This window comes from Sipha flava, unplaced genomic scaffold (genome assembly GCF_003268045.1).
Source record: "Sipha flava isolate LNK unplaced genomic scaffold, YSA_version1 165_pilon_pilon, whole genome shotgun sequence".
NCBI lineage: Eukaryota > Metazoa > Arthropoda > Insecta > Hemiptera > Aphididae > Sipha > Sipha flava.
In genome coordinates this window covers 388,895-402,258 of record NW_020271833.1, presented here as the reverse complement: position 1 = coordinate 402,258, position 13,364 = coordinate 388,895, and the positions used below count along the sequence as shown (strand labels likewise).

Sequence of the window (13,364 nt, the reverse complement as noted above, 5' to 3'; positions counted from 1 at the left end):
AAACATGTTGAAATGTTTTGATTGTATAATCAAAATGTTTTTTACGATTATACAAATATAAATCATTATTAAAAGTTATATAATGCTTACATAATCATTTAGAAAAGTATTGGTTCAACCAAATATGAATTATTGTTTTCATGTTAAGCCATGTAATTTTATTGTAAACAAAATATGTGTAACTTGCATTAACAGTTAATAAGCTATTTAAGAATACGAAAAATTAAATAATTCAGAAGAATATGACAAATACCGTAGGATAATAAAATGTATGACAACTTGACGTGAAATAGAGCATTTAAGGATATTTTAAATATAGTTATTCGAATACTCTTGGCTATGTAGGCGGGCACTTCATTATCATACTGCCAGTTTAAAATGAAAGGTGAAAATATAAAAGGCCCATTATGCTAATATCAACTTATTTTATTTTAAGATGAACTTAGTTAGTTGTAATCATATCACATTGATATTTAGTTTAGCAATTATTATTATTATTTATCTTTTTTGTGGCAGTGTTATTTTTAACTTCCCATTTTATTCAAAATATTAGCTATTTCTTTAATAAAAATGTAAAACATAATATTTATCATTTTATGCGACAAATATGAAAGTCAGTAATAATTGCAAACAAAACCAAAACTAAAAGTCGATATTTTTTTATCGTGATTAAAAATTAATTAGAAAAAACACACTCGTTGCCATCAATTAGCGTAATAATATTTTTTACAGCTAGACATAATTTCATATACTACACTATGTTAGATAATTTTAACGTCGAATAATAGATAGAATTCACATTAATTTCCCATTATGAAAAAATCTACTTCATAGTTCAAGAAATATTTTTTGATTAACGCTTACATATTTTGTAAACATATGCGATTTTTTATGAAGTAAAAATTTTTTGTACGATTTGTATTTTCATTAAATATTTATTAGACTAAAATAAATTGTTGGTATTACAGTAATTGTTTTATATGATAAAAAATGTATTATGACAATATGATATTGATATAAGTTAAACACTAAATTCCATAGACGTAAAAACAAAATACCTGAACGTACCAAACTAAATACAGTACATAATTTATGAAATAGTTATAGGTACCTATAGTTTACTTCTTCATCAATTGTATTTTACCCGTTTACTTTAATATATTCTAATACACCGACTATGATTATGACAACAAATATTGAAATATACTATAATTTTGATATAATGAGTATTAGAGATGTTACTTGTAGAAAAATTATTATAAACCGAGTAACGAGTAAAAAGTTTCAATAATAAACTAGGTAAGGGCAGAATAAAAATCCAGTTTTATGATGGATATCGGATAAGAGTCGAATCTTAATTATTAAATCAAATACTCGGCTATCAATATTGATTGCTGGGTAGCCGGAACATTTCTAATGAATATTTAAATAATAAAAATTATAGTAATATTATACATTTATTAATTTTTGTGTCAATTTTATTATATATATGTTTTGCATATTTTGAGTATCAATTAGAGGTATATTTTTAAACATTTAAAGTGAATATTTCCATTATATGTAAAATAGAGAAAATTTTTGCTGTGAATGTAAACGAAAATAAAACTTCATTTTCTATAAGAAGATTTCATGAAATGTCTGCTTCGTGAAAAGTACAAATGAATTATTTGGATATAACTGATACTTTCATTATTTTCTTCCCGAAAAGTAAAAGCTATATTATTTTGAATTATTTATGAGTATACTTACATATTTTATTTAAAAATAAACTTTTGAATCAAACAATTAAATTTAATCTGCCTAAATCGGGAGTTTTTGGTATTTATAGGATGACTAATTCATTAGTAGTCTAAATACAACGTGTTGTGGAAGTTTTTAATATTAATGACATTCAAGTATTCTAACTTCAATATCATGTTTGAGAATCGTATATAATTTCACCGCGTGTCTACAGTTCTTTTGTACAACACAAACATCTGTAAATTTTGTTTTTATTTTAATTTAATTATTTTCATAATGGCATGTTAAAGAGACATAATAATGCATGCGTTTATTTTTCTATATGTAGAACGCCTTTTCTTCATCAAAACACTCCAGTAATCTATTTAAATAATACATGTGATATATGTATATATATCTGTGGTATGTATATATGTATATACATATTTGTGTATTTGTAAGTTTGCTTATATACATACATATATATATATATATACATAAATAATATGTTAAAAAAATATGTAGTAGTTTTATTATGAACACGAGTATGAATGGAAAATATAAATGTTTAAAGTCATATGAGATCATACACTAAAACAATATTACATTATTATCATATTTATTTTTTATAAAAATTGTAATATTGATTTGTTTGATTTATACAAACAATTATTGTATATGGGATCCAGGCGGGAATCCTGCTCTCAGCTCAGACGTTGGCGGCTCAGGGAACTCAGGCGCGTCGGGTACGACTCAGACGTGCATTAACAGAAGCTGCAAATTCAGACACAGTTCCAATCATCAAAACGGTACAGAATCATAATAAAAAAAAAAATAATAATAATAAAATCACACACATGATGGTAATACACACATAAACACGCCACACACATTTTATCCATTATTATCTCAACTTAATGTAACTATCACTATTATCATTATAATTTGCCACAAAATAAAAAAAAAATAAAAAAAGAGCACAATTTTTACTCACTCTTGGCTTCTCGAGCATTAGATCATTAATAATTCGTAATATTAATTTGAACGCACAAGCTTTGAATGCAGCACTATGCATCTTCCGTCCCAGTAGTAAAAATTTTTTGTAATGACATTTTTTAAGTGAAACAGATAAGCGATGCTTCAACGAATATGATTAATTGCTTACTATTTTTATTGGTCCCTAGTCATATTCTTCCTTGCATTTATGTTTGCAATAACGATAAAATTGAGACTAATAGGCATTCTGTTATGGTGACAAATCAAAACAAAAATGGTATATGAAAAATCACTCGATATTACGACATTTTCTTCCAAAAAAATACTCAAGAACTGAAACATTCATCTCCTCTACAAATCTTATTGTTTGACAAATAACCTGTGCTTTAGATATGTTGTTACACCATTCGTTCAATTAGGTACTGTAAATTGTACTTTGTTACTATAGAAATGTACATCAAGTAGGTTTTTGGTTTTAGTTTTCATTTTAGATAAATATGATTTTATCATAAATATTGTTTATTCCTTTTGGGTAGACTTCGGTTTAAGCGATTGTTTGTCTACTCAATATTTGTATACACAGCATTACGAAGAAACATGTAAACTACAAATAAAAATCCGTTTTTATAAAAAAAAGCACCATTACAATATTTTTATAACTTAAATAAAGTATATTTATTTATAAAGACATGAATTTTAATTTTCAATATTTTAAAATAAATAAAACTATTTGTTTGCAAGAAATGCATTAATTCCTGTAGTATATATATTTATTCAAAGTTATAAATATGATAAAATCAAATGTTCATTAGATGCATTTAATAAATAGTTCATGTTTAATAATACTCAACTTAAAATTAATAAAAGTTTTATATTTTTTTTTTAAGGAAAAATAGATTTAAGAAAAGCAATTGTTAAAGAAATACAATTTTTTTTAATTAAAATATAATTTATTATACCTAATTTTATAAATATACGGTATCTACATAATTTAAATAATACTTGAGGTACAAAATGAAATGTCACTTCTTTAAATAAACTTTTTATTTTTTCATACGACATGTTAATACATCAAAACAAAATAATATGTGAAAATATATGAAATATAAATTTGAAAATTCGTTGAAAATAATTTATAATCCATTATACCATACATACAAGAAATATTTTAAACATATAGATATAATTATATGTTACGACTTAAGTCCAAAATATAGCTAAGGTGCACATTACCCGGATATTGTACACTCTAGCCACAATGGTTGGATTAAGTAAACAGTTAAAATTTAAAATCAAATTTTAGTACATATTACCCGGCTAAAGTAACTTTAGTCATCGTGTTATGACTAATTATGACTAATATAAAATATTAAATTTGTAAAATGTAAAATTAAAATTTATAATTATATTTTATTTCAATAAAATTAATTAATATAAGCGTTGATAAAATAATATCAAATATTGTAATATATAATCAATGATATAAGTTAACAATTAAATAATAATATATAACTCACCGTTGTGTATGTAAATTAAACGGCAAAACAAATAATTACAAATGCAAAGCATTGGGTGTTCTATGCCAGCGTTTCTTAAACTTTTTTATCGGTGGAACCCTTATTGATGTACAAATTTATCATGGAACCCCTAATTTTTTTTTTTTTAGCTTTTTAGCTTTTTTAAGATTATTTTTAAATTAATTATTATCATATGATAATATTGTTTTAAAAGTATTTAGTTTAAAAAATATGTTAAAATAAAAATTAAAATAATAATAATTGTGTACATATATATATATATATATATATTATAATACTTTAATAATAATTACTTTAATTAGACTAAATATAAATTTAGACTATTCCATATGGCTTATACATTGTTATTTAATATACAAAGATTTTTTTTCTTTAATGCAAACAGTTTTTCACCATCACTAATCTTTAGTAGAAAATTTTAAAGTCATTTTATTAAAACATTACTTAAGCTTCGTGGAACCCTGAAGTGATCTTTGCGGTACCTCAGGTTTTCGCGGAACTCAATTTAAGAAACGCTGTTCTATGCAATTCAAAATGTTATCAAAGTTTATCGTGTTTAAATAAATAATAATAAAAAACCATTATCTAATAAATAGTATTAATAATATCTGATAAAAATAAATTTAATATTGCATAAAATGTAGTTAATTAATATTTAATTTTTAACTTATATGCCATAACACGATGACTAAAGTTACTTTAGCAGGGTAATAAGTACAAAACTATGATTTTAAATGTTAATTGTTTACTTTATCCAACCAGTATGGCTAGAGTGCACAATATTCGGATAATATACTTTTTAGCCATGTTTCGGAATTTAGCCGTAACATATAAATATATTTTATTTTTAAAATTATTAATATATTAATATTAATATTTTTATATTTTTTATCATTATAATTCAAATTTCACATTGTTAACTTAAATTTAAAACTAAGTTTTCATTATTAAACATTATCGTTAAAATGTAATATTCCAAATTTAATAGTAAACTTAATTAAGTGAATTTAATAGTGACTTTAACAGTTGTTTATTTTTTATAATTTATATTCTACTTGTTGAATTAGAAATTTGGAATAATTTTCAAACTTACTCATTGAATTATTTTTTTATTTGAAAATAAAATAACATTATAATATAAGTATTTACCTCAAATGTTTACAATATATTTAAGTACATTTTTTCTCAGAAATTTTAAGTTATTTTAATAGTTAATAAATAATAAATATGTATTTCATTATAAATTATATATAATTTGGAGTATAATATTATTCACCATGGTAAAGTATTATCCATGACCATCATTCATCACCAATTTATGGACCCTTGTCGATATAGTTTCATGAATATTTTATAGTCGAAAAAAAATATGCCATATAAAATACGTATTTTCTACACATATTATATTGCTGTACATTTTTTAATAAATAAAAATAATAAAACATGATTTTCAATTTTTTTTTTTTAACATGATACACACATCTGTTACATAAGTGCATAACTTATGTACATTTGTACATAAGTTGCACAGTAATAGTATTTTATTTTATAAAACATAACAATAAATAAAAATATGAGGAAATAAATCACCCATTGGTGACACGAGTTGATAATGAAAAATTTTGATATTTAATATTACATAATGAAATATTAAAATAACATGTTATTTATTTCATAAATAGCATTTATGAAATTTATACAATATTTGATAGATAATAATAATTTTGATAACATATTCGGTACAATTATGATAGAACGATTGTAACATAAAAAATATACATATTTATATAATGTTTTATTATGAATGATCAAGAGCATTATGGAATGATTCGTTTTTGAAAAGTGGTTGTGTGGAAATAAATTAAAGGATTAATTATAGAATTCAGGTCCCAGAGGAATATGGGTAGTAATAGTTTAATATTAGAATTGGGAGTTTTGTTAATATATAATTGCAAGTATAATATTAGTATAATAGTAAGTATCAACAGAAGTATAAAATATGGTCGGAAGCATGGAAAATGGACTTGGAAAGAGGATGAATTGGAACGGGGCATGGTAAATTTAACTGTAGATTTGAAAGTGTTTGAATAATTATTTTTATGCCGTTTGGTGATAGATTTGAAGGTTACCTTTTAGATTGGTTTTTTTGGGAATTTAAGTAAAGTACTGTGGAGTTGCACTTTGGTTTTATTTGGGTTTTCAACTTGTATAACTGTGTTCAGTAAAAATGAAAAATAGAATATTCTTTTATTGTTATTATTTGGTTCCAGGACCATGAAGAAAAAAGGAAAATGATGGCCATTTTTTTAACGTTTTCGTCGCGTTTAATACAGAATCCCAGCTCCATTAGAGTAATATCGTACTGTTCATTGGTAGAGTTGTGTGGTAGAGATTTCTGATAACGGCTCTATAAGGTCGACGCGAAGAAGGGAAAAATAAGAAGTAGCTAACATGTGCTTATCAGATGATTTAAAATGGCGTTATATTTCAAGCATTCATTTGGACGAATGATCAAAAATAAAAATGTTGAATTCTATTAAAAGCTATTTTTACTCGTCAACTGTAAAAACGTGTTTTAAAGAGCAGAAAATTTACTATAGATAAACTTTAACATGAATTAGTAGATCCCGATCGTCTATTTTTTTTTTTTTTTTTTTTTAATGATGCATATGTAGCTTACATTCAATGATCACATTAGTTCACATAGCAGATGATTCTGCAATGTCATCCTCGGTCGTACTCACAACATTTTATAAAAATCAATCGGACCGTTTGGGAGAAGTTCAATGACATACACATGGGCAGAAGAAATATGCTGATAATATAAATACATACATTTTAATAACTTAGTAGATAATTTTAGTGTGTATACGTTTAATTAACCCTACAATGCATTGTAGGGTTAATCAAATGAAATAATGTAAAAACCAAAATCGCCTTCGAATAAAATAAAATAAATTCCTATTTATTTCTCACTAAAAGTATTGTTCGAAATTTAAGTAGTTATTTTATTTTATTTGAATATTGAATATGGTATGATATTTTATCCAATTACAATTATTTAAACTATTATTGGAATAAAAAAATACAATATAGAAACTTCTTGTTCTTATATAATTATTGTTATGTATAAAATAATATATTATAGTTTATATTAATTAAATTAACTTAAAGTAGGATTTAATTTTTCTGTAATAAAGGTTTAAAAAATATATAAACCCATACGTATACAGTGAATATTGTATTAATTTTATTGTATTTTAAGAAAATACTGACACAAAAAAGTCTAACTAACACTGTGTACAACATATTTATTATCACTTGAAAAACCAAGTGCCTTATTTCTATTTTACTATTTTCATTACATCGAATTGATATTCTAAAGTCTTTTTTTTACAAAACAAAATCAAAAGAAGATTTATATATTTAAGACAGCCCAATCAAACAATAGTTTTAGCCTCATAGTATAGCAGAAAAATAAGAGGGTATGATCAATACTATGTCTTTTCTCTTTCTGTCGTTTTACTTTTTCCGAAGATTAATACAAATTCATAAAATATAAGCCAGATACCTATAGATTACCAACTTTTTTCTTTTTTCTTCCTCAAATATCTCATACATTTTTAATCTTGAATGTTCGAATTGTTTTATTATGTAAAATATGTATTTGAATTTTTAATGATAAGTTAAAGAAATCGGTGGAAAGTCAAAAATTAACGAAAAAGAATAAATTTATTTACAAACGCGATTCGTATTCCAATCAGTAGTTACAAAAACGGAAGATAATTAATGCTTTTTCTTCGTATTTATTGTGTGATTAGAATGGAGAGAGGATGCGATTGTAATTAATGGCTTTGTATAATAATGACATAAAAATTACTCATATCATTATATAGGTAATAGGTAGTATTAACAAAAATAGAAACATAGGCTTACTAGTATACTCGTAATATATATTACATAATTTATGAAAATAACTTATTTAGTTAAGTGACATTGTTGGGTACAAATGTCGCGCGAGGATCACGGAGTTTTGGCCTCCTACAAACTTTGTCGATAACATGATCGATTGCTCGAGAGGGGGTAGTTAGCTGTGCTGTTTCCGATCGCTAGCCCGCCGCCCGATCCCGAGACCGGTCTATCGTCGGTCGTCTGCGCGTTCATCATCACTGTCGTGTGCTTGTGTTCATGTTTTTTACGTAGCCGTCTAGGCAAAATAGCATATCCACCATTGTGCGTACCGGTGCGTCGCCACTGTTAACACTGACAATCGCCGACGTCGTGTACACTGTACGCCACTCCGTCGTTAGTGTATTTTGTTATATATTTCGCCGCCCGTAAGCACTCCGCGCCACGTGGTTTGATCGTCGCCGTCTTATCCATTCCGTTCTCGTCATCGAGAGACCTCAGGAAACCTTTTTACCTGTCGTCCTCTCTTTGCGATTGTGAAGTTTCCGATCACCATCGTAGCACTCGTGTTAGCCCTTGTCGCACCGTTTTTTTTTTTTTTTATTATCGTTCCGCGATTGTTTTATTTATTCGCCGACGTCGTGTGCACCATTAATCTCGTCATCCGAACGGTTGGGAATTCTCGTATTTCGGTTTGTGTCCTTGTGACGTCATCGTCGAGTGCTGAGTCGACATTTCGCATTCGCATGTGTCATCGGCGCTCTCTACATACGTGGCAAGGAACCTTTCAACTGTTGCGACAGATTGGCCATCAACCATATCGTTACCCAACTTCAATTCTGCGTTAGTGTTACCGGGTCGTACATCGTTATCGATTTGTTGTTTATTATTGTTACTCTTTTATTACTATTAACTATCATTATTTCGGACGACCATATGTGGTCGACTCATTTAGTCAATAAGTTCATAATATATATTGTTTTTCTGTTGTACGATCCTCTAATATAATTTACAAGTGTTATATTTATTATTAATTACTCAAGTCAGTTATCTCACCTTCATTCACATCACATCCAAACATTACCATGCAGTCTACTCTCTCTCACTCTCTCAGGTTTTATTCCAGACGACGAATTAACTCTTTTACGATCGTGTTCTCTGTCGGGCGCCGTCCGTGCGTGTAAGCACTAGACAACTCGATCGTCGGTTCTGGTGCACAACCGTTAACTGCCGTAAAGACTTAAAAAAAATTAATTTTTTTAATTAATTTTTTTTATGATATTAAAAATATGTTGATCTAATGTTTTTAGTGTTGAAATATTAAACATACTTCTGTGTATATATGTAGTATAAGTGATTTAAAATGCGTGGCCAATTGTATTTTTATGATTATAAATGAATAATTGTATAGGTTTTAAAAGCAATTAATACTTAATATATAAAATAAGTTATACAAATAACTAAATGAATGAATGTTTAGCCTGGAGTATTATTATATTTTTAATGTACGACTAGTTTTATATTAACACTTAATATTCAGGTATATACAAAGCCGATAAAATTGTGACTGATTATGAAAAAATATAGGAAGAAATATATTGACAATTTATTTTAATTAAAGAAAGAAGTTCAACAGAAAATTTTATTTTAATATAATTACAGAATATTGTCTCCATATCCATTCAAAAAATTACATAAACAAAATAATTCGATTAGTCCATTAAATAACATTAAAATTACTCCATCCTATAATCTTGCTAAATATTTAAACTCATTCATAAAAAATAAAATAAATATGAATGCTGATACTTCTATTAAAACCACTTATGGTTTCGTTGAATAAATTAATAAAATTAATATTGAACAAGGACAAAAATTGATTTCTCTTAATATTAAAATTTGCATTCATCCATTTTTAAACACAAACCAGAAAATATTTATAAAAAATAAACTTGTACATATTAATAAATGTGATAAAAATTAAATATTATAAATTTATAGACTTACTTTTACAATTAACAAAATTATGAAAATAGTTATACTTATAATAGTAAAAACTATAATAACTTTATAATAACTTTAACTTATAATAGTTAAGATATTATTAACATAAAATACACAACGCATAATTCGCTAAAATTTTAAACAATTATAATAATATTAATGTAAAAATAATTTTCAAAACTAATAATAATTCAATCAACCATATAAATAATAGAACTAAAAAATTCATTAAAAATAGCTCTTTTTTTAAAAATGCTATTATATATATAAACTTAAATATTTGTAAAATAAATTTTATATAGGTAAAAAAAATGAAATTAAAATGATATATAAAAAACACATTTCTGAAATAAAATAATAAATACGTCCCCTAATTCAAATGTCGTTAAAAATGTTTTAGACAATAACCCTAATATACATTTTGATATTAATACAGACTTAAAAACATTACTTACCCAAAATAGCATTTATATTAATTCAGTTTTCAAAAGTTACACAATGAAATATAAAAAATTACAATTATATTTAAATGTACAAATCTATTTAAAAAATAATTTATTAATTTATATAAATATATTTTAAACAATAATAAATAAATATATATATGCACAATAAGAACTAAATTTAAATAATATATCCTATTAAAATTAATTGTCTACGTGTTAAACGATCAATTTTTCTCAAGGCATTCAATTCTTTATTTTTTCACATTCATTCACAATTTTACTGTATTTGTATGTGTCTCATGATAAATTAAACCGGTTAGTATAAGTACATAACAATTATATTGATACTTTATGTAAATTTTTTTATATTTATTTAATTATATATAGATTTACAATATTAAACTATTTACTAAATAATTTTAAATTTATTTTTTATTGCTTTATATTTTGATAGTTTAGAATGTCATTGTTGTTATACAATTATTATAAATAAAATACCATTTGGTAGTAATAATCTTTACGAGAACAATCATAATTACATATTTTTTAATTTATCTTGTGTTTACCTGCGTTTGAATGTATTGAATATCGATATTAATGTAGACTAGTCATAAGAGTTCTACTTTTTACAATTATTTTTAAATCAACCAAATTTGTATACAATTGATTAATATATCTCATGATATAAGATGACTTGCATGTAAGAGTAATTGTTTGGTTATTAACAGTGTGTTTGTATATTACACTTTGTTATCATTTCTGGATTAGTTTATCCAATAGTTGATTAACCACAGCGAGCCCCTCCACATCATATTGTTGTTTCATAATATAAAGGGACTGTGTGCGTTATGCTCATTGCGGATGTAACGACTTCCTCATGTGTTTTCCAGAAACATAATATCTACCATATGGTACGAATTCTTCAACAATATCCCTAACAATTTGCACACCCAATTAAGCCAAGATTATATAGTTTCCATATGTATACTGTTTCAAAATTATTGGTCGTTAGTGTAGTACAACATTGAGATGAATTATCTGAAAACTATGTTCAAAAACTATGTTGTTGAAAACTATCAAATTATGTTAGAGTATTCATGTGTAAAATACATTTTTAATATCTTTATCAGTTTTTATTCACAAATTTAATTTAAATAAATAATATTTATCTTGTGGTATTATATTATTTTAATTCTACATTTTTAACAAACAGTTTTATTATGAAAACGACTCAACTGAATTCATGTGGCATAAATAGTTCGATAATTGGAACAAACTATTGCTGTTTTAAATTATTCAACACTATACTATTTTATCAGTCTTAATATTTATACGGCCGCTCAATTATACTATATTCTGACTCTAAAAATACAATTATTTGCATTTCTAATATATTTTAACTTAATCTATGTTTAAAGTTTTAATTTTAACAGATTTAATGTTATTTATACATTAAAGATATCACATTAATAGTATTCCTTGTTTACACGTTTTAGAGCTAAAAAAATAATTTTAAGTTAACACATGCAATTAATTGTATAGTAGGTAGTAATTACTATGAATAAAATTAATAGTTTTAGTTATTTTTTAGGGGCTAGTTATGAATATTAGATAAATAATATCGTTGATTTATGACCCATGTTATTTTATCAACAAGAATAAAATCAAAATAAAATCCTAACTATATTCTATGATTAATTCACCAATAAAAATATTTATATTTTAAATGAAATTATTTATAAAACAAACCGAAAGTAAAATATCTTGCGTATTATGCATATAATAAATATTACTCAGCTGTCTATAAATGTTGAAAACGATATGCATAAGATGCATATAATATAACGAATATTTGTCATTTCGAGGTATTCTTATTGTAATTTGTACTTGACAATTTTTTTTTAATATTTCTTTGAAATTATATCTTTTGCACAGTAGAATAGTTTTTAACGTAAAATTTTTTAAACATGTTATGCAATTATGACAAAATGTCGTCAAAAAAATGGTTTATTTTATAATAAAAGTAGATCTTTGAATTATTGTTTTCGTAAAAACTATTAATTATTTCAATTCTTTGATAAGAAAATTAAATTTAAATTAAATTTGAGCAACTTGTCAATTAAGTATAATTAAAGTAAATAAGTATAATTAATTCTTATACATCGAGATAAATCAAAACTAGAAGCAGATTTGATGTTATTTTTATAAATTCAGAGAAAAACACATTTAAATTACCAACATGCCAAATGATATATTATATATTATATATTAATGATATATTAATGATATATTTATATTTACTTTTATTCAAAGAATATTGAGTAGTTTCATCATAGGAAAATAAGCATCTAACGAAAAAAGCATTCTGCATAATAATGCATACTCAATTATTTGAGCTACAAAAATGACTTTCTCATACGCATTATTTTGATAGTTTAATGCAAAAATCTAACATAGAATAAACAAGACAACACTATTAAAATATTCGGGTCATAAATCATTCAATAGATACTAATTAAATTTTATAGGGATGATGACATGTCTCAAAAGTTGTGGAATAATAATACGTATAAAAATAACATTTTTTCAAATCCACTTTAATTCGGATGGGTGAAATATCGATTTTATGGGAATTGAGTATTTTAATAATTTTGTTATTCTTGGTTTTATACGCAAGTCTTTATGTGTATTTGTGTGTGTGTGTATGTGTGTGTGTGTGTGTGTGTGTGTGTGTGTGTGTGTGTGTGTGTGT

The 13,364-nt window shown here is 24.8% G+C and overlaps 1 protein-coding gene across 4 annotated transcripts in view; it reads left to right on the top strand.

The window, feature by feature from the left end:
• The window catches only part of LOC112679619 (small conductance calcium-activated potassium channel protein), a 367,436-nt gene that overhangs the window by 182,275 nt on the left and 171,797 nt on the right, over positions 1-13,364 (top strand). For 3 of the 4 annotated variants that reach the window (XM_025549500.1, XM_025549501.1, XM_025549499.1), the window contains exon 4: positions 2,409-2,528. The exons of the other annotated variant lie outside the window; for it this stretch is intronic. In XM_025549500.1, the coding sequence (XP_025405285.1) occupies positions 2,409-2,528 (120 nt within the window). The remainder of the gene's footprint in view (positions 1-2,408; positions 2,529-13,364) is intronic. 4 annotated transcript variants of the gene reach the window in all.